The sequence below is a fragment of the Perissodus microlepis genome, chromosome 14 (assembly GCF_051167445.1).
Source record: "Perissodus microlepis isolate ML-2025 ecotype Zambia chromosome 14, ASM5116744v1, whole genome shotgun sequence".
Classification (NCBI taxonomy): Eukaryota; Metazoa; Chordata; class Actinopteri; order Cichliformes; family Cichlidae; genus Perissodus; species Perissodus microlepis.
Window position 1 is genome coordinate 30206338 of NC_140474.1, and position 21934 is coordinate 30228271.

At 44.3% G+C, this 21934-nt stretch overlaps 2 protein-coding genes across 3 annotated transcripts in view; one reads left to right on the forward strand and one right to left on the reverse strand.

Annotated features, from left to right (window-relative positions):
- dpf1 (double PHD fingers 1) overlaps positions 1 to 9875 on the reverse strand; it is a 57125-nt gene extending 47250 nt beyond the window's left edge. Inside the window, exon 1 of the mRNA XM_084950525.1 lies at positions 9655 to 9875. Within this exon, the coding sequence (XP_084806651.1) occupies positions 9655 to 9860 (206 nt within the window). The 5' untranslated portion in view covers positions 9861 to 9875. The remainder of the gene's footprint in view (positions 1 to 9654) is intronic.
- On the forward strand, positions 8754 to 21669 carry LOC146374180 (zinc finger FYVE domain-containing protein 1). 2 transcript variants are annotated; one of them, XM_084950524.1, is made up of 12 exons: positions 8754 to 9103; positions 12201 to 12482; positions 12692 to 12914; positions 13010 to 13227; positions 13371 to 13477; positions 14080 to 14188; positions 14269 to 14366; positions 14480 to 14597; positions 15397 to 15567; positions 15719 to 15911; positions 17906 to 18004; positions 19659 to 21669. In XM_084950524.1, exons 1-12 carry the CDS (start codon positions 9035 to 9037, stop codon positions 19889 to 19891), a joined length of 1920 nt encoding a protein of 639 aa, XP_084806650.1. In that variant the 5' UTR covers positions 8754 to 9034; the 3' UTR covers positions 19892 to 21669. The 2 variants fall into 2 exon arrangements, with proteins under 2 accessions (XP_084806650.1, XP_084806649.1); XM_084950523.1 differs by lacking the exon at positions 8754 to 9103 and adding an exon at positions 9747 to 11481.
- Positions 21670 to 21934: the final 265 nt, after the last annotated feature.

A 21934-nucleotide genomic window follows, 5' to 3' on the forward strand; every position in this document is an offset into this window, starting at 1 on the left:
CCTGTTTGGAAATAAGAACAAACTCAGCACTGCTATCGTGGTCAGCAGATGCTTGTGATGACTGACAGCTTGTGCACTGAATCTTCAAAACCTCCTAAACCAGCTCTGCAACCATTCGGGCAAACGTATGACATTTAAAGGATGCGACTGGGGCGTCAATGCTGCACTCATGTCTGTTTGCATGTCTTTGGAAAGGAGCTGCTGCTCCCCTTCTGCTGAGGAGAATACGCTCCTTTCAGCTCTGTCCCTTCAGGCGGCCATGCATATCTGACCATCAAAGTATTTCACGGCCGTGTAAAAGGTGCGTCAGCAGAACTTTTCCTCACCTTATTTCACTTTTTTTCTTTTAGAGCTGTGCCCATGCTCCTCCCTGTAGTTTACAATAAACAACTGGAAAAGAAAAAAATGAATTGCACTAGAGGCCTGTCCAGAAAATAACAGGTTAGATCCACAGAGCCACTCAGACACCGCTCACTCATTAGGAGGTGCTACGGATAAAAGCAATAACTAAATGCCTGAATTTTAAATGGGCGAGGAGAAGCTTGGCCAAAATAGAGAAATCCATTCCCTCAGAGACAAATATCCAGTACCTGCTGTTTGTATAAATAGTCATGAGGACGGAGAATAAACACTCACACTTGATGAGAGGCGCTCAAACGGGCGCATACGTTCACAGGCCTAGAAAGTCTTACACGGTGCTGTTTAAAATATTAACAGGAACATGGTGAATAAAAGACCCGGACTTCAAGGCTGTGCTAGTGACCAAACTGAAATACCAGAGAGACTGGGAGAGAGCGGAAAAAGAAAAATATTAAATGTAAAACAGCTCCCCACATTCCTCCCCCTCCATTTTTCAAAACCTGCTCCCTTCAATCTCTCCATCACCTTCATCCCTCTCTCTCCTCTGCTGCCTTTAGAGGCGCCAGAATAAGTCGGTCCCTCCTCGATAATAAGTTGACAGCTGTAGAAAATGGCTTCTTTCAATTTGGGCGCTTGCAATCTCATTATATTGTGATAGGAGAGCCGCATGACTGTTTGCCAGTTTGAAGGCTCGTACAGCAGTAGAGCTGTACGAGGAGGAAGATACCCGCAGAGAAAGCTGGGAGACGCCACTTGAAGAAAGAGAGGACGCAGGGTGAGATGGGCTGAGGAGAGAGCAAGAGGCAGAAGAAAGTGACATCCAGGAAGAGATGGGGAATGAAAGTTTGGGAGAAAAAGAGCAGATCCCCACAGTAGCAGAGCGGGGGCAGGGGATGTGTGGAAAGCTTATTTCGGACACTTTTTTTAAATTTTGGAGCTCTCACAAACATTTCTCTGGAGAGTAAAACCCCCAATTCAGCTGCAAATAGCAACGAGCGTTGGTCCGACATTCAACATCGATTTGAAAAGTAATAATCGCTGGCTCTTAGATTTGATTCAGAAATCACGTTGAGTGGGTGGCAACAGCAGGAAAAAGTGTGATCACCAAATATTGCCTTAAATTCTGTCTGCCTTTGTGCTGGCCAGCTTGCTAAAAAGAATATTAAATCTGAATAGCAGTGAAATTGAAAAAGAAAAAAAGAGAAGCTGTTCTCAATTCACCAGAGGACACCCTGTGCTCCCTTGTGGATCTGCAGGTGCGACACAGTCGACGCTTTAAAAGCCGCTCATGACAGACGCAACTGTTTGTTGTATTAAGTTGTAGCCAGGTGATTGTCAGCTTATCTTAGACTGAAAACAAGTAGCATGGCTCCATTGTAAAGGTATCAAGAGGGAAGGAGACATTTCCCAAAATGCTGAACTAGTTTTTTTAAAACGTCAATAAGGAAGAAAGCAGACCAGTGTGTCGCCTTTTAGTTTGTGGCCATATATTCTGGACAAACCACATTTAAATGGGCCATAGCTAAAAGTTGTGAAACCATTACCCCTCTTTAGTGTCATCCGTCCACCTCCTTGTCCCTGGCCACCTCCTCCAGCTCTACTCAGCCGAGACACATAGCCCAAGCCTCTGTCCCTGCTGGACATGCCAGAAACACCTCAAATAGGAGCTGTCCAGGAGGCATGCTAGTCAAATACCACAAGTGGCTCTTTTCGATGTGGAGGAACGGCAGTTCAATTCTGAGCCACTCAGCAGTGAAACCAGAGATAGGATCATTGCTGAGGGAAACAGAGAGCCCCAAAACCTCTCGGAGGAAGCTCATTTCCTCTCCTCGGATCTGCGATCTCATCCCAGAGTAATGTATTATTTGTTCTTAAATTATTTTATCATTTCATGATTTAACTGAACAAAAACAGACCATAAACGTTCCAAGATATCTTATATAAAAATTAAGTGCAATTTCAACTCTGCGTCTATAGTATTCCACATTCCTTGTGTTTGCTGTCACTACATGTCTTCATATGTAGAATTCCTGTAACTGAACAACAATATTATTTTTATGTTTTTATCATTCAAGCAACTTCTAGAAATACTTTTAACATTGTCCTTTGCATTTTTGCTCCTGTGCAGTAAGGCTGGCCCCACCACACCAGACAAGTGGCAGGTATGACTTGGCTGCACATTTCACACTTTGCAAAGCCATGCAGTGGGACAAATGTGACCCTTTGGGAGGCCGGATCTGGGCCCCTCTCCCTATGTTTGACACCCCTGCTCCACACAGATGTTTAGCACAGACAGGGAAACATCTGCACCTCTCTGGCTTGTGGCCACTGTGGTCCTATACCAGCCAAGCAGTTGGTGAAAACACAGACCACAGGGGAACACACAGTGAAACCAAACTGCCTATCATCAAACCACACAGCCGATTAAGAAAAGCCGAAACCTGATTCCACATCAGTGAACACACACACACAGACACACACACACAAAGACAGGGGTTATATGCCTCAATCAGCATGAAAACTAATTTTACAATTCCAATCGTTTTCATCTGTGATATTTTTCAACATGTATTTCTATTTCAGGTTTATTTCAGCTATATTTTACACTAATGGATGCAAACAGACTCGCAAGAGCAGGGAGAAATAGTAGCCGCTTTAGTAATGAACTGGCGTGGAGCCAGCTCTCCAACAAACTGGAGCTGACTACCAAAAATGTCCATGCAGACATGACAGAAATGACAATCAAGCAGATCCGCACTATGCAAGGGCACAAAAACTAGAAAGGACACCTGTGCAAAGGTGCCTGCACACAGAAATACGTAAAGTAACACCACCAATGGCGGTATATGCATTTGTATGGGTAATATTTAGCCACAAAAACAAAGAGGAGGCATGCAGACAGAGGAGATGCTTGCATGCACAGGCAGTAATAATAAGAACCTTTAGCCACACATTCAAACACAGGCTCGAGATTAGATAAGAAAAGAGAATGAGAGTGCCTGGAGCATGCAGACTGTGTGTTTGTGAGTGTGTGTGTATATATGTGTGTATGAATCCTAAGCCCACACTGAGCTGTCTGCCTCAGCCTGCACTAAGCAAACAGCAGGGAGGGAGAGGCCTCCATGAAAACACTGAAGTAACTGGTATCACTGGGAGCACGCACACAAATAAACAGACTGGTGCAGCTGACAGGCAGTAGATACAGAAGCATCCTTAAAAAAAAGCACAGCCACCCCACCAGGACCACCCTGGGTAAGCCATTGTCTGAATCTCTCCGTGATCCCTCAAGTCCCATCCAGCAGAAGTCCACTTCAGCGCACACTGAGCCTCGGCCCAGGGTTGCACTGGCGCTCAAACGCACGTAGACTGCCGCCAGCATTTTTCTATTATGGTGCAATTAACCACACCAATTAGCTGGTTCCCCAACCATAGGGAAACAGAGGGCTCCCCCTAGAGGTGAAGTCATATTATTGGGGGGGAAAAATATGAGGGAATCAGAAATTACAAGAAACGTCCATTCCAACAAAGGATTTCATTTCAATGGCGGTTTCCAACTGGGTGGAATTAGGTAATTAAACTGTAAGGAAATGAAGTAGTTCACTTGTAAATGGCTTTTTGAGGACTGAGGGCAGATTGTGTTCTGCACTTAAGATTTGTTAGCAAATGCTGCTGACAGCGTGGCTGGTAGCTGTGTGCGCGTCTCGGTTGAGTTTGGAGCCTGTAGAAACACTTGTGCCTACATACTCAAGCCTGTACACCTGTCCACACACCTGTCCTATCCATCATTGTCCATCTGTACCCACACACATACACACACAAATGCCAGCCCACAGAGATTTGTGTGTGTGTGTGTGTGTGTGTGTGTGTGTGTGTGTGCTCGCAAAGAACTAATATCAGGCGGCCTACCACTGTTCCGTGCCTCCCCTTCCCCCACCCCAGCCCCTCCATGGCTGAACTCAACAGATTAAACTATGCAATATCACCCTTACCAATTCACCCCTCCTCCTCCTCCTCATGCCCCTCCACCCTCACCATCCCCAATTCAATTTCTTTTCCACTCTCCTCCTCTCTCTCTCTCTCTCAGTCGAATGATTTGTCTTTCTCTCTCTCTCTCTCTCTCTCTTCTTTCTGTGTGTGTTTGTGTGTGCATGTGCGCTTGTTCACAGCAACACAGCAACACATTTTTCTGTTCTTCTGAAGACTGCAAGGCTGCAGTAGTAGGAATATATAGATATTTGTATGTGTATATAGTATATCTAGGCTGGGCTACTGAAATATGTGTGGATGGCTGCCCGTGAACACACACTAGCAGATATTGCATGCATATTGATGAAGTATTGTAGAGAGATGTGGTCTGGCAAACGCAGATCAAGAGTAAAAAAAAATTGGGCTGAAGAGTGAGACACATACATTTGGAGTGCATGCACTAATGCAGCCCTACTCCTGTATGCAGGTTAATGAAAACGCGTGTGTGTGTGTGTGCGTGCGTGCGTGCGTGCGCGCGTGCGTGTGACTGACAGCGTGCACGCCAGTCAGAAAAAGACAAAGAGGCCGCACATTCAGTTTGACAGTGACAGACAGACAGATGGACAGACAGGAGTGTGAGTGTGGCTGTGTCTGTGCAGGAGCGGACGTCTGCCACGCTACCAGCTGGAAAGCGTCAGTTTCCTCGAATGGCTGTCACAGCACTGGGTATGGCCATGTGTGTATGTGCACGGGTGTTTGTGTGTGTGTCTGCAACTGACTGTTTGCATATTTGAACATGACGAGAGATCTGACGGAGGGAGGCAGAAACAGGCAGGGCCGTGCAACAGATCGTGTCGTTTCTGTCAGCGCTTTGTGTTACCTGCTGAATGCGATTTTAATGAAGAGTTGTGCGTCTGCCTGGTAGTCCGCTGGGTGTGGTTCTCCGAGAGACCCTCTAAATCTGTGTATCACAGGCCCACCATGTGCATGTGTCCGTTCATGATTGCCGCTTGCGTTTGTTTGTCTCTACATATGCGTGCGGCTATCGCTCGTGCGTGCCTGTTTATGCGCGCTGACTGTTTGTGTTTGCGTGCGCATACATCCCCGCGCGTGGGTGGGTGTATATAGCCTATAACTGGCTGCAGTGTGCATTGAGGGCAGTACATCAGGGTAAGGCAATCTGCCTGTGAACAGCTCCTTCAGGTGAGATTTATCACCACTGCACTTGGCCTCTTATTAAGGCGATGGATTCCCTACCTCTGTATCTGGGTGCGCACGTGTGTCTGCATGTGTGGCTACGTGTGTGTTTATTAGTGGCCCCCAGCCCACCCCACCAAACCTACACACCCCCACTTCCCCACACCACTGTGCATCCTTATTAAAGTGCTGCAGAGGAAAGCAGGCATTGGGGTTTTTTGTTGACTCCTCCCTCAACAACTCCTGATAGGGAACCAGTGGACGCGCACAGACACTGGGAATAATATAAATGGGGACTGACAAGAGAGAAGAAATAATGTTGAGGAGAGTAGAGGATTAATATATTCTGTTCCTTTCCTACCATGCCTTTAGTTTGGACTTCAAGTTCCAACCAAACAGAACTACAAATTCCAAATTCCCTAGCTGGAAATCACGCAAAGTCCCAAAGCAGTGCAGCTGACTGACAGTCAGTTAGGTAGCACTGGAGAAATAGGTCATAGAGCTAAAAATACTTATCTATGTCTCTCTCTTTCTCGCTCTCTCTCTCACACACTCTGTGTGTGTGTTTCTCTCTCTCCTGTCTTCATAAAAAAAGTAAAACAGATAGAAAGTCTAAATAAGGGGATGATGAAAGGAATAAGTCGGAAAAAGAAATACCCTTAAAAACATCAGACCTCAGGCTTACTCCCATACGGGTGAAGAAAAAAACTGAGAGTAAGAGAGGAAATGAGAGAGTGCAACAGTGTGTGCGTGTTTGTGTGCCTTCCTGTCTACCTCCGTACACACGCGTGATGCCACACAAATGAGCGAGTGAGGGAATGAAAGGGAGAGATTGAAAGGAGAGGGAAAGATCTAGAAATGGATGCTCAGGCTGTGGCTTCAGCCATCACGCGGGGCTGTTTGCACACAGAGCCGGTTATTACACGGAACTCATTTAGCTCGGCTCAGTCAGGCAGGGCAGAAATAATATCATATAGGGCCCTGCCACCACGACTGCTGCCAGTGCCACGGCGCACAACTATCTACATCTCCCTCTCTAACCAGCACGGGGAAGTAATATCGTGGAAATGCACACGCCATCCACTGTCATTTTGATCAGTTCTGCCACCTGTGCCTTTAAGTGATTGCTGCAAAGTCTGAAATTTCATTTAATTGCGCTCTCCTCCCGAAAGACTTTCATCTGCAGAGGATTTTAAAGATGACTTATAAGCAGACATCCAGAAGCCCAAATATTCAGGGTGTCTTTTGTAAACACCATAACTCTTATGAAACATTATATAATGTGGTGACAGTATACTAAAAGCCCTTTCTTGGCAGTGGATGGCCCAAATATACAGTAGATACATCTTAAGGAACTCTTAGCTGTAAGCTATATAACAGAGTTTCGAGGGATCTGAGAGAATGCGTAGGAATTTCTCATCGATGTAGTTTATTAAAAGAGTGGCCATGCCTTGATTCACAATGTAAAGAAGAGCGGTGGGAGGGGAGAGGGCTCAGATGGTTTGAGGCCAAAAAGAAGGAAAATGGACATCAAAAAGAGAGAGAGGGAGAGAGAGAAAGGAGATGGCTGAATAAAAATGAGAGATGGCAAAACTAGTGATGGATGGGGAAAGCGGCGAAGAAGGAGGGAGGCATATAGTGGAAGAGAGGGCAGCAGGGTGATGGGAGGACAGAGTGGAAGTAAAAGGGAGGGAGAAAGAGAGATTATAAACAAGTCTAATCCAGCAGAGAGAGAGAGAGTGATAGACAGGGAGAAGGGCTGGTAGGGAAATGCCCAGCAGATTGAATGGAGCTCGGTGTTCTCCTCCCCTCATTTGCTGTTGCACATGAACCCTCCACCATACCTCCACTCACATAGACTGGCTGTCACAGTGTCCCGCTCACACTCAGCTGGACAGTGGGGACCAGCAGCTTCCCAAAGGTTTATATACACTGAATTAAAGCCAATTCGCCGCAGAGATCCAGCAAGGTCTGGGGACATTCATGGGCACAACAGGCGTCGTCTCCAGGCGCGCAGGGCTCAGCCACCCTATTAGGGCTGACTTTGAACCCAATTTTGCTGGTTGTTTGGCCCATTTTACTGGATGGGCCCCTAATTTGTAAGCCTCTAATAGCAAGTTTGTTTGTAGACATGCTAATTACAAGGGCTTGTTTAAAAGCCCATTGCAGAGCGGTAACTGGAACACAGTTAAACCCACACTGCGTAATGATGGCATTTATGCAGTTGGTGAGATATTAAAGGCCGCTTTGATTGCTGTGGCCTTGTGTAATAAATAAATAAATACATCCAGCTTTGTCCTCTTCTCACGTGCTTTAAGGGAATCCAGCATCCCTGCAGGGTTGATACTGGCTAACAATATGGAGGTTTTGGTCTAACTTGAAGCACTTAAAAAGAAATCAGTGTAAGTCCACTCAAAATTGGGCTGTAGTTCATTAGTCACTCTTTCTAACCACTTACTTTGCTGTCTTTTGTACACTCCCCCCACCCCCCATTCTATTCTCCTCCTTGTACCAAAACCCTGTGTTCTCTGTTTGTGTGTCTTGGTGTGTACTCCATGCAAATGAGTCAATTTAATCCCCTGACATGGTGCCACTGAGGGCCTCTGGGAACAATCTGGACACACTTTTTCTTTGCTTGGATGGGCATCCTGTGGAGGAGAGAAGAGGAGCCTTCATCCTTTTCCACCCACCCATTCCCGTCCCGTCATCGGCATTGCCACATACCTGCCCTTTAGAGCATATATAAACCAAAAATAAATGATTCATCTCCTGCGTGTTTGCGTTATATCTGTGGTCCCTGCGTTGCGTTGTAGTACAAGTACTTTGAACCAAAACACCCCCAAAATACCATCACAGTCAATCAGGGCTCGCTGACCAATCAGCACCGTTACAAATCCAGTTCCCTCTCTCCTGTGAGGAGCTTTTCACAGCAGGCACGTACAGGGCAGTCGTTCATGGAAATGCGCGAAATGTCGCCTCTCGGAGAAGCTGACAGACAGACACTATATCCCATCTCCCTGCTCAGGTAAAAACCTGCACAGCATCCGATGTGCCTCCCCCCCCTCCCTCCTTCCTTTGGCACATAGGTCTTGTGACTTTTCTTTGTTTCAAACTGCCTGAGCTGGAGCGTTTGTATGCTCAAACACTCCAAGGTACTCAAGCTATTGTTTTTTTTGTTTTTTGTTTTTTTGGCTGAACGTGCGTACCCGCTGACAGACGCACATCAGCCACCTTTTTGGCCGGGAGCTGAGGCGGGCAGCAGGCGTCTGCATTCCGCTGAAACCAGTCTCAGAACAAAAAACAAAAAAACAAAAAAAAGACATTCCACTCCCACCACCCCCACCACCCAAAAAAAACTGCACAAAGGGGATCATCGCGGAAGAAACTTCACGGGGAAACCCGCCGCTTTAACGTCTGTCAGTGGAGATAAATGTCCGCTGTGATGTAGCTGCACTAAATGTAAAGCGCCGGGCTTTGGGTTGGATTCCAGGCTTTATTCTAAGCGCCGAAGATGAAAGCAAGTCTTGGAGGAGCGTTTTTTACCTCGCACTATACGTTTCCAAGAGGTCCGGCGGTAAAGGTAACGCTGCAGCCTAAAAACCCGGGAACGGAGCACTTCGTTCAGTCTACTTGTTTACCTCCTCTCAGCCCCCCTTCAACAAAATATACACACAGGTACTGTAAAGCCATCTAAACCATCCCCCTTCCTCCCGGACAGCCTTGCCACTCCAGCCCGGCTTTGGCCGTGATCTTGGCTGGCTACATTGGCAAGGGACATACCGGGTCACCCAAATCTACCTCCAGCATTCCTCCATATCCCTGCACACACGCTGCTGTTGGCTCAGAGAAATGATTATATGAATTGCATCGGAGCGCGCAATAATCCCCCCACCACTCATGCCCAAAAAAACCTCCCAGAAACCTCCATCAGCTTTAAATCTAACTTTTCTCCGGGGCTGATTCGCCTCTCCTGACGTTATCTCATTCTCCGCTGTATGCACTGCATGCATATAGACGCGTTGGTAATCATGCTGGGGAAATATGTGGGAAATTGAGGGGCTTAAATTGACAGTGACAGCATGCACAATGACCGAAAAAAGCGCAAACACTCAGGAAACGTGTTGTACTTACGATTTGAGGGGGTTCTGTACCGCTGTGGCCATTTTGATATAGTATGATAGAATGCAACACTGCAGAGCCCGGTATTGTACATGTAATGTAGCAGCTATTTCAATTTCATTCATTCTCTGGGGCTGCGGCTGGAGCGGCCAGCCAATGGGAGGCGGGAGCGCTCTGTGACAGCTTTGGGGAAGTGTAGTTTTTATGCATGTCAACATGAGACGCGCCGAGGAGCACAGTACTACAAGTTCCAGCGGGGGTAGCGGTTTAAGTGGACCACGGTCCCGCCTCGGACTTCTTAGGGCAATGCCCCCCATACCCCCCATCCGAATTTATAGAAAAGAAAGAAGAAGAAGAAAATCCACCACAGTTATGTTGAGGTTGGGTTGCAGGACTTTCTGTCAGTCTCTCCTATAAGCATCGTTCCCTTGTCTGGGTGATGATGATGACTCTGGCTCTTATAGCAGCTAAACACTAAATTGTGTTTGTTTACAGAGGTATGATTGTGGGTATGGGTGCAAATTTGGGTCAGGTATCATATTAATTGCACTGTAAAGGGAATAACTGGATACTCGAGTAGCAAAAAGCACAAACTGCATACAAAGATGTTTACCTGTTTTGTTAAGGAAACTGAGGACAGGTCTGTATAGTCATTTGCTGAAAATCAAGAGAAGTTGTTTCTGCGTAATCTTAGCGGCTTCATGGCCTCATGGATGTTAGGTAGCCCTGCAATGAGAAGCTTTAATTATTCATTAATCAGGGGTGATGGGTTGGGAGTAGGCCTATAATTGATTCTTTCAGACATTTGTCTCTCATAGTTGAGCCCGGAGAAAGGCCGGGACCCTCTCTAAATCCTTAACCACGCCATCCTTTATTGCATCCTTCCCGCACTCGCTCGTTTTCTTGCCCTTACTACATCTTTTGCTGGATCTGTCCCAGGTGGCGATTTTATTTGACACAGGCTAGAGACAAGGGTGTTAAAAGCGACTATGCCAAAGCCTGGGCTGGCATTTTCCACTCCCTAGACATTGGAAGGAAGGGAGGGAGGAGATGAGGGAGGAAGGAAGGAAGGACTCAGAGCCGTTAGAGCAGCAATGCTGGAATTTCTTTCTCCATGTCATGTTAGCAGCAGTGGCGCCGCTCTGAAGCCAGTGACATGTGATATTTATAGATCTGTGCTAACAAATATTTAATGAACATTAGCAAGCAGCTCTAGCATGGCAGCACCGCTTCGATAAAATACTCTCTGTCAGTTAAGGAAACTTTGATTTTGTGCGTTATACTTTAGTTGTGAAGAATAATAAATGTGTTATTTTGTATTAACGTAGCAAGAAATGTTAGATGAACGTTATTTGTGTTTGGTTCACATCATTAATCTTAAATAAGAAAAAAATATAATAATAATATATATTAGGGGCTACAAAAGACCGGGCACATGGGTCCACTCGATTTTATTTTATGCTTTCTCATTCCCTGATGAAGGAAGTTTGTTGAATGGCATGTGAGGTGCTGTATTGCGGCTGACCACACGGTGGTGCTCATGTTTAGACCAAAGTCAAACAAGCGCGTCTTACGTTGCTGCCCTGCGTGGCCCCATCTGGCTCCTCCTACAGTCCACGCGCTGTTGTTGTGATTGACCGACAGGTAGGCGTCATGTTAAACTTTCGCTTTGCTCTTTGGTGCTGCTGCCACAAATGCGTTTCAATTAAGTGAACAACGATGTCCGATATACTGATGAAAGAAATGGATAGTTTGTCGATCAGTCCATTGAAGCCAGAGGACCGTCCCAACGGCGGCGGCCGGAGCTTCCTGCTCGTGGACGAGCAAGAAAACCTGCAGGTAAAGTTAGCTAACATCAGCTGAGCTAACGGCGGCTAACAGTTAGCCGCTAGGCTAGAAAGGGGAAGACTCCTATTACGGAAGGCCCTTAACTATCTTTTGTCACGAAAAGAAAAAAATGTTGGATGAGCCAAATCTGCTTTCACCGCTAAATTGATCTTTTTGTCTTGAAGCTAATAAAGCAAGTTTGTTGAGGCTTTAGCTACTTCACGACGCTTTGCTAATGCGACGTTAAACAGCGTGTTTGGATGTTCGTCGTGTTTAGCCTCTTGTCTTTTTAGCCTTTGTCTGTGTACAGCCCGTGGCTTTAACGTGTGGATGGTGTCTTGCTTATAATACTGTGAAAAACATTAAATTTAAGCTGTAAATAAGAGCAGCACAACAGCAGACAGGGTTGTTATTAGGAAAGTCCCTGGTGAGTCATACAGCACAGCTGACCCACATGGAAGGCACCCTCACACTGTGTTACAAAGTACAAGAGATAATGTTTTCTTGTGTACTTAAGGTAATCTGTATGAACAACCAGCGTTAAGATTGAAGTGACTAATCCCCCCGCAGTTCTTTTTTTGTTTTGTTGTTGGTTTCTTTGTTTTAAATAAATAATACCGTTCGTAAAGAATCAGTAAAAGTAATTTGCCCAATTGTATCACGGTGCCACAAAATAGCTCATCTCTGTAACCAGCCTGTCTCTTGGTGCTCTTTCTCCTCTCATCCTATAGGTCCGGGATGAGGCCGAGTTCGTGGAGCGACTTGGCTGTGCTGACGTAGCGGGCGTCAAGGTCCTCTCCATCTTTGGAAACACCGGTGATGGCAAGTCCCACACGCTCAACCACGTCCTGTTTGATGGCGAGACTGTTTTCTACACCTCCAAGTCCCCCAGCTCCTGTACTGTGGGAGTTTGGGCTGCTTACAACCCCACTCTCAGCCTCATTGCGCTGGATACAGAGGGCCTCTTGGGAGCCGCAGCCAATCAGAACCAGAGAATGCGGCTGCTGCTGAAGGTAAATTTAGCGGTTGCTGCTTGGTTTGGGTGGAGTAATTGGAGGAGTCTGTGATTTTGTGTGTTGTCTTCTTTACTTTTTCTGCTGAGGTAATGGTCACATCCTAATCACGTAAACAGAACAGTGAAACTCACTTTTTCTCATTTCCAATGTTTTCATGATAAAAGCAAGTCATCTTATTTCCAGATACATTTTTATTTCAATTTCAGGTGCTGGCAGTGTCGGATATAGTGGTGTATCGCACACGGGCAGAGCGTCTTCACAATGACATGTTCCAGTTCCTGAGTAGTGCCTCAGGGGCATACCTGAAGCATTTCACCCCAGAGCTAAGGGCCCTGTCCACCCGCTGTGGTCTGGATGTACCCCTGTCCTCTTTGGGGCCTGCAGTCATCATCTTCCAGGAAACAACACACACGCAACTCCTGGGCCAAGGTACTTCCAAGCAGAACTTTAGGATAATTATTTGCCTTGGTTTTAATTTCCTGTGTCACAAATTTCAATGTTATTGTCTTTCCTTCCTGTTGTAGACTCAAAGATGGCTGGCTATGCAGACACACTCCTCCAGAAGCGTTTTCATGACCTGGGTTTGGGGACAGAGGCCTTCAGCTCAGTGCAGTACGTAGGCACTCAGACGATCACACCGCCCACAGACTATAGCGGGCTGCTAGAGGCCATCAAGCAGCAAGTGAAGAACACTCATACACGGTCCCCCCGCCAGCCTGGGATAGTGTTTCATGCACTAGAAGTAAGTGAAGAAGCACCATATTAGAGGCCTTTTAAGAAAAAGCATATTATTCTTTTTAATTCTTCCTTTGTGTCTCCTCAGCCTTTTTTCAGCTCCCATCTAGTTCTCTGTCTTCTAATCCCTTCTGTTTTTGTTTCAACAAGGCTCTGAGTGAGCGTTTCTGTGGAGAACTATCAGATGAAAAGATGACACTGTACTCCTTCTTCCCAGATGAATACTTCACCTGCTCAGCTCTCTGTCTCAGCTGCAAGTAAGTCAGTAACACTGTCTACACACAAGAGCTAGAACTGGTCCTTAAAATTTGAACGTATGGTCAACCTAAACCTGAAATATTTAGATTACATAGTTGGGAATGTGTGAGAAGTGTGTATTATTATTGTTGATCTGGAAACTGTACTCATCTCCAGCGCTGGGTGTTTGCAGATTACCTAATCACCTTGGATGGACTGTTATTATAACCACACCTTTCCTGAGCTTTTTCTCATTTAGTTTGATCCAAATAGTTCTAGTTTTCCATCTCAGAACAACAGCCTTTTACTGTCTCTGTGACTGAATCACAGTAGAGAACAGTATTCTTTAAAAATGGGAATCCTCTGCTTTTCTTGTGGATGTTAACTATCTCCTCAGTGGGATGCATAAGTGCTAATTCTTTTTCCATGTTTTGGTTTTGGTGAAGAGAAACCTACTTTGCTTCTTAGCTACTCTTCTTCCTTGTTCTTTCCTAAAACCTGAGAGCAGCGTGTGTGTGAGAAATTATAACACTTGTTCAGAATGAGTGCACTGTAACCATAGGTTTCTTACAAATCCCCCTCTCCTTCACCAACTCTAATATCTGTCATGTTGACTCTCCAGCATGCGCTGTAAAAATGGAATGAACCACCTGAGAGACAGAGTTCCCCACATGGCAGATGGACTCTGCCAGTATGCACACCAGTACAACAACAAGGTCCTCATCTGTAAGGTAAGAACAGAATTTCACTGCTAGTTTTGGTGAACCTGTATGTTGTTGTTGTTTACATCTGTTTTGTGTTGCATGTCCAGAGGTGCTATGAAGCTGGCAGAGAGGTGATTGTTGTGCCCAAAACATCAGCTTCGTCTGATAATCCCTGGTTTGGACTGGCCAAGTACGCCTGGTCAGGGTATGTAAACTCACATATACACACTTAGGCGGATGCTCACACTCCTCTTTGCCTTTCAGCCAATAATCTCACTTCCACTGTCTGCTGCCTTGTTCCTCTCGTCCCTCTTTCAGATATGTGTTAGAGTGTGCTAGCTGTGGGGTAATCTACCGCAGCAGACAGTACTGGATGGGAAACCAGGACCCAGAGAGTGGTGTGGTGCGATCAGAGGTCAAGCACGTCTGGGAGGATGTGAGTACTAAAACATGCTTAACTCATGTTTATATTTAATAATGTTTATTTCACAAAAAAACACCAAACGAATTTGTGGAGAGTGTAAAAAATAGCACCTGTTGGTTTTATGTTACATATTTTTAGTCTTTGTAAAATAAGCACGCAGTACTGAAATACTGTTTTGGATTTTTGTTGCCTGTAATTAAAGCAGAGGCAAATTGTTTTAGTGATTGTTGTCCTGACACTCAGTAAGGTACTGTCATATTTTGTCACTGCCCTAGGGAAAAATTATTCTTTAATGGTTAAATTAATTTCTTTAGGCTGTCTAGTTATGGGTTAGGGTGTTATTTAATATATTTACTTTTAGTTCTGATAATCTAAATAAGTAGCAACTAAACTTTTGAGCTGTGGTGGAGTACACCCTGTGCCATCAGTTTGGATTCATCCCTGCATGCTGCAGGCATTGTTGCTATAGAGAGAGCCTGCAGCTAAGCTTTCTCTGCACACAGACAAAACAGGATGCTCGCATGTTTTGTCAGATGTAAATTTAAGTGAAACACTTGGACTGTTGAGCCATGCTATAACACCATCATTGCCTTCCTTCCTGCAACTGGGAGTTCCCAGTTATTAGCCTCATACGGTAATTCTGATATTAAATGCTAAACTGCAAGAAATTCTGGGGGTGAAGATGATTCACTTCAGCTGATTTGCACTTGTGACTGTAGAATTGATGGTGGAATCACTAATGGGCACTTAATTTGCCCATCGTCCTCTTTATCAAGCTTTTAATTGAGATCATACTCTTGTCTTTCTTCAGTCTGACGCTTTTCTGACCAGCCACCAAAATGCTGCCCAGAGGGTCTTGGATGGGATGAACTATGTGATTCAGTCAGTGTCAGAGTACGGTACTGGCCCCACCAAAGCCGTCACTGCCTGGATTACTGACCAGGTGGCACCTCCATACTGGAGACCTAATACAGAGATCACTGTGAGTATGAACGGCTAACATTTAGAAACACAACATAAGGCACTAGAATAACTATAGCAGTTATAAGTGGTTAAATTTTTGGTCTTCATTGACTTGTGTCTGTCTGTGTGATATCTGCCATCACTGTATCCCCCTCCCTCTTTCCCCTCAGGCCTGTCATGGATGTCAAAAGGAGTTCAAGGAGGCTGAAAGGAAGCATCACTGTCGATCATGTGGGGAGGGTTTCTGCCATCCTTGTTCCAGCCACAGGATGCCGGTGCCAGAGAGGGGCTGGGGCAACAGTCCTGTCAGGGTGTGTGAGGCCTGCTACCGCCAGGGAGGTCCTCCTGACACCAACAGCCAGGGTAAGACAGAAACAAGCTGTCAGTTAAACTGCTGGACGAGCCTAAACCTAGAGTTACATTAGACAAATGTCTTTCATCATTGTAGTCGCTAAGCACTTAATTACAGGCGAACCCACATTTACACTTAGTGTTATGTGACACGCACACCTCTGTATACAATGCTGTTAATTTTAATATTAGACAATGATAACCTGAGTAAATTTTTAAAAATGCAGTGTTTATTTGTTATTTTAGTTATTAAAGGATGAAAGTTATCCAGCTCTCCATGGTCACTTGTGAAAAAGTAATTGCCTCTAAACCTGATAACTGGTTGTGCCACCCTTGGCATCAAGAACTTTTTTCCCACTCTTCGCTGCAGAATTGTTTTAATTCAGCATTGGTGGTTTATTTATGTGACTGTCACTCACATTGTTGCCATTTTTGTCCAGTCTCTTTCTTACTGTTGAGTCATGAACTCCACAATAAGACTCAATGTGAACTCTGACCTTAAGCGAGACAAGTTGACCTGCAGTACTTTAGATGTTGTTCTGGGTCTTTTGTTACCTCCTGCATGACTCATTGATGCACTCTTGGAGTAATATGGCAGGCCGGCCACATTTGGGAAGGTTCACCACCCTTCCAAGTTTTCTCCATTTGTGGATAATGGCTCTCACCATGGTTCACTGGAGTCTCGAAGCCTTAGAAGTGGATTTGTAACCCTTTTCAGACTGATAGATGTCAGTGAGTTTGTTTCTCTTGTGCTCTTGAGTTTCTTTCGGTTGTGGCATGATGTGCTGCTTTTTGAGATCTTTTAGGCTACTTCACTTTGTCAGACAGGTTCTATTTAAGAGATTTCTTGATTAAACAGGTCTGTCAGTAATCAGGCCTGGGTGTAGCTAGTAAAATCAGACTCAGTCTCCACAAATATGTGGTTAATTCATGATTTATAAAGATGGGGCAATTACTTTTTTACATAGGGCCAGTTAGGTTTGTATAAACCTTATTAGATGAAATCATGAGTTAAAAACTGCATTTTGTATTTAACCCTCTGGGGTCGACGGACGCGCCAGCGCGTCAAAATCACATGACCAATTCAAGACGACACAGCTACAAGATGCAGCGACTCAGAGTCTCCATTTCAACTTGGGTCGAAAGTACGGACTTCAAACTATATACCAGTTTTTGAATTGTGTCGATAGGCCACAGGCAGATTCCAGTGTAAACGCTGTTCCCACATGGAAAACAGGACCTCCTGCTGTCAGACCTGCAGGGTTTAGGCCTGTGTTCTCCTCTGTCTTATACTGAACACAAACTATTTTTTTGGACTGACACAAATAATTAGTGTGCCTTCTTATTTTGCAGAACACCTGATTGTTCTGTAAATAGATTTAAATGGTTATATAAAAACGCCTGAGGCCTTGGCTGCATTTTTAAGTAAATAGTACCAGATAACTTTGTTGTTTGCAAAACTTGTGCATAATTTTTAGACATGTACAATTTCTATTTGCATTTCAAGTTATGAAAATGATTCGTTAAACATGTTTGTGGGTTTTACAGTAAAAATAACTTTTTTTTTTACTTGGATTTTGAATTTTTTGTCTGAATTTAGATCAATTGTGCTAATATAGTATACCAAAATGAAAAAATAACTCAAATTTCAGTTATTTGAGGTTGTACTGATAAGATAAACAGTTTTTAAAGGTGAAATATAGACGTAAAATCAAAAGTAGTCAAAAACAGCCAATTATACCCTGGACCCCAGAGGGTTAAGCAGGTTATCTTTGTCTAATAATAAATGTCTGCTCTGAAAGATTTAAGTGTGACAAATATACAAAAAAACATGGTATCACGAGGGGAGCAAATACTGTGTCATGTATTTGCAGCGTGCATACCGAACAGTGAGACTGTGTGTTTTCATGCATTTGATGCTGGTCGTCGCGGCTCCTGACTTGTTGTTATTACTGCTTTTGTGTTTTGATTTCTTTGTCTCTCACACACACACCTTGTTTGTTTAGTCTGTAAGGTGGAGCCTCGTGGTCTGATAGCTCGCAGGGTGACGGAGGTGGCACAGTCGACACTGGACATGGTCACCACAGCTGTGGACTACCCTCTCTGTGAGCACTGCTTTTTTTTTTTTTTTTACCATTACACGTTCTGTTGGTGCTCTGCAGCTTGTTTTATATTGTCTCCTCACCACTCAGATATTTGTTGGTAATTCTAATACCTGGTTTTAGCACAACCATTCCATGAGTGTGTTAGGATAGGCTAATCTACAGGCGTAGGTACATCTGGGACATGATCGGATGGTTGGTTTCAGAGTGATTTTGCATACTGGTGTTTGTCATCCACCAAGAACTGAGTGCATGTCTGTGCAATACCACTAAAATTATATATTATCCACCAGTATCAGTTTAAATTAATGTATAATTAAAGTCAAACTAGTTTGATGAACTTTGATGAAATTCCAGACTGCTAAGCTTCAACATCAGTGCAACAAGAGCCAGTTTACCTGTGACAGTGGCAACAAATTCAGTTAGTCAGTGATTTTAAGTTAAAGCTGGTACCAAAGTCTCAATAGGCTTCTGATCATAAGCAGAAACACAGCTGCAGATCGAAACAGCGCCAACCTTTTTTTTAAACTTTGATTTTATATGTATTTGTAAAGATATGACGTGAAATGTCCCGTTTTTGTCTCAACTCCTTTAATAATAAAAAAAATAAAGATCCTTTCAAAAATTCTTGAATCCAGATCAAAAATGTAATAACTTCTAAGTTCTGTCAAACTCTACGTGTAGTACATATTAAATGCATATATTTTTATATAATGCTGCTTTCAGACAGAGACAAATCCAACCTGTCACATGACCTCATCGGTGGAGGTAATAATAGAACGCTTTGGCACAATTTGGGATTTGCTCGACCTTGCTCTAAAACACAGATGAGTAAAAGCCTCAGACTTGGCACAAGAGTTTATTGTGGAAACTGATGTTTGAGTGGCTGAGTGCTCCTGCAGAGTGAAGGACATAGCATGAAGTCAGCCTCAATGAACGGTTTCCAGGAAGGAAAAAAACAAATATATAGGGATTAAAATAAATGATTCTGAATCACCAACCTGACCAGCACTGCAATGGTGACCACATAGGTTCTCAGATGATACCTGGATATATCGGCTCTCCTCTGATGACAGCAGCCGGGGTTTGGTGCTTCTAGTGTAGCGAATAGCCTTGTGAATAATGGATAACTGGTATTGGGTGTAAGGCTGGTGGTTATAGTTTGCTACTCCAGATCAGTTTAAAAAACTAATGAACAGGCAAAAATGTCAGGTTTAGGTTTGTGTTTCAGAAAATGCAGTCCCTCCACGCAAGCTGTTTACTGGAACACAAGCCTCAACTGTGACTGATCAAGACTACAAACCTAAACCTGAAAGCTTCTTGTACAAGAAAAAGAATCTTCTTCTCTAAGAAACACAGAGAGAAACACAGAGAGGGAAGATAGAGTTTTCTTTAGTGGAGCTGAAAGGGGTGTGAATGGGCTATAATGGAGATGCTGTTATAGATGGGTACATATTACATGTTGCCATCTTGGTTAACAACACTGGACAAAAAGATGACTTTGACTTTGAAGAAGTCAAAGCTTTGAAAAGTTCCCCCTCCCAACACACACACACAATGAACAATGCATTTATGTTCTAAGAAAATAAAAAATAAAAAGCCAATCTCCGATTTAAAATCTTAAACTCACTCTTCTCTGTTTGCCCGTCCGCTTCAGGTTTCGTGAAGGACGTGGCTCGGCCAGACTACTGGGTGCCAGACCAGGACATCACCAAGTGCAACCAGTGCTCCAAACCTTTCACTCCAGCCATGTCGAAGCACCACTGCAGGGCCTGTGGGCAGGGCGTTTGCGGGCCCTGCTCCACACACAACAAGCCCGTGCCCTCTCGAGGTTGGGACCACCCGGTCAGAGTGTGTGACAGCTGTCACGCCCGCACAGACAGCCTGTGACCTTTTCCACCAGGCAAACTTCTCAAAGTGCTCTCAGTTTTTCTCAGATGGGCTACAAAACACTGTGAATCTTGGCACTGCTGCTCCTTGGAAACCCGGAAGGGGACTAAATGGCAGGTCTGGAATCAGCCTTTGTTTTATGTGAAACGGGAGCTGCTCAGATTTGTAGAAGGATGACCATCTGGATTCCACTGCTCAGCCGGGATTTGTTTTCGGTCTCTTTTGCCTTCATGAGGGACTGATTTCATGTCAGCCGTGAAATGATTGACAGCCTCTACTGACCAATCAAAATGCTTTAACTGGAGAAATGGGAAGCTGGACATGTGTTTTGAACTGACTGCTTTTAAGAATGAAGACTTTAATCTCGACCAGTTATCATTATAACAGCAGAGCTTGAACTCTTAACTGCACTCGAGGGTGGTCTTCCATGCTCATTAATTTCTCTTTGCACAGGCCAGCACCATGGTTCTCAGTTTGAATATGCTCTTAGTTAAATATGACAGGAGGACGAGTAAAAGGGACGTACTGGGAATAGTGGGAGATTTTAAAAGTTTGAAGGGTCTTTTAAAACGTAGCCACTCACTGCAACCACTTACACGGTGACAAGTCCTGGTTAAGGAGTATGTATAATCATGATAGTGGGAGGGGGGGAAATGCTCCTACAGTACTCAGGGCAGAATGCAATGCAAATTGGAGAAACACAAACTGCAGCAGTGTGTGCCTTCATGGGAATCTTAACACCCACTTATTTAACCTCTTGGGTTTGCTTTTGGAGATTTCTCTGTACGTTCAAATTCTGAGCTCATTTGTGCCTAATTATAGAGCCACGATTATAGCCTCCATCCTCTGTTGAAGTTGTATCTGCAGTATAAAATATGTAGCTGTTGTCATGTTAGACATTCCATTATATAGAAGTACCTGTGTACTAATGTAGATTTGCCTTTCTGGGGTTTTATAAGAAGTGAAGCACTGATGTTTCCAGGTAGCTCTCTCAAGCCCTTTTCAGACATCGCTGCTCTCATCAATCTATCAGAGTGACGGCGTTCTGACGCTCAGTCATAGTCATCTCAAAGGCTTCACTCAAAAATGCCAACAATAATGACTGGAAGAGCAACACATGATTTTTTTATTTTTTTTTTTATTTTTTTTTTCACCATTTTGTGCAACAGGAGTTGTCAACATAGGTACTTTAAAGCATTAGGTTCTATCTGGCAGTGTCACTAAGAGCAGTGTGTTTGTGTGAGAGAGAGCTGAGCTCACCCCTCCAGCACAGGCTCAGAGAGTAAGATCTCCTTTCTGGTTTAAATTTTCTTAAAAGAAACTACGATTAAATGACATTATGTGCAGGTTATTTCTGGTCAGGGAATTCTCTAATCAGGGGAGTGGCTCACTGAGCACCAGACATCATCAGCTGTCTTATGTGCATGTCCGTAGTTGTAACTCCGTGCATTTAGACTCAGTTCTTGGTCTGAAATACCAAGACTGCTGCTGTTTCCGATCAATTGATGGGAGTTGGTGTCTTTGAAGGGCTTTAAAACAAAGAACACACCTGATAGAGTTGCTCTCATGGTGAATGACATGCAAATGATATAAACACTGATGGAAGAAAAACTACATTTTCTCTCAAGAGAGACGTTGTCTGTGTATCATACTGGACTCTTTAGTGCTTTATCCCAGTTTTCAAAATAACCACTTATCAACTTTTCTGTTAAATCTAGCAACTGACAATCTCAGTTTTTGATGAGGCTCATCCAAATAAATAAATAAAACAAAGGAGAGATTTGTGTCTATAAATATGTGAGCAGGAGTAGCTTGACGGCTGTCTTTGTCCTGAATGAGCGCGAGCACACAAGTTGTGAGGCGACGGCAAGCACTGCAACTGAAACGAGTCGCTCTTCTCTTTGACTATCTCTGGTTTTTCCTCAGATGGCATCAGTAGAGAGCGAGCGATGTGGAGATGGAAAGCAAAGCGATAACACACAGCAGGCTTTGTCCTTTACTGCAGTCAAGTAGAAGTAATCTGCATCCATTCATCTCCATCTT

Bases quoted from the DNA above. Each gene is read 5' to 3' on its own strand.
- LOC146374180 (XM_084950523.1), top strand. From the start codon at position 11,362: ATGTCCGATATACTGATGAAAGAAATGGATAGTTTGTCGATCAGTCCA. The intron at 12,483-12,691 runs GTAAATTTAGCG...TTTCAATTTCAG, and splicing joins GAATGCGGCTGCTGCTGAAG to GTGCTGGCAGTGTCGGATAT. The intron at 14,367-14,479 runs GTATGTAAACTC...TCCCTCTTTCAG, and splicing joins GCCAAGTACGCCTGGTCAGG to ATATGTGTTAGAGTGTGCTA.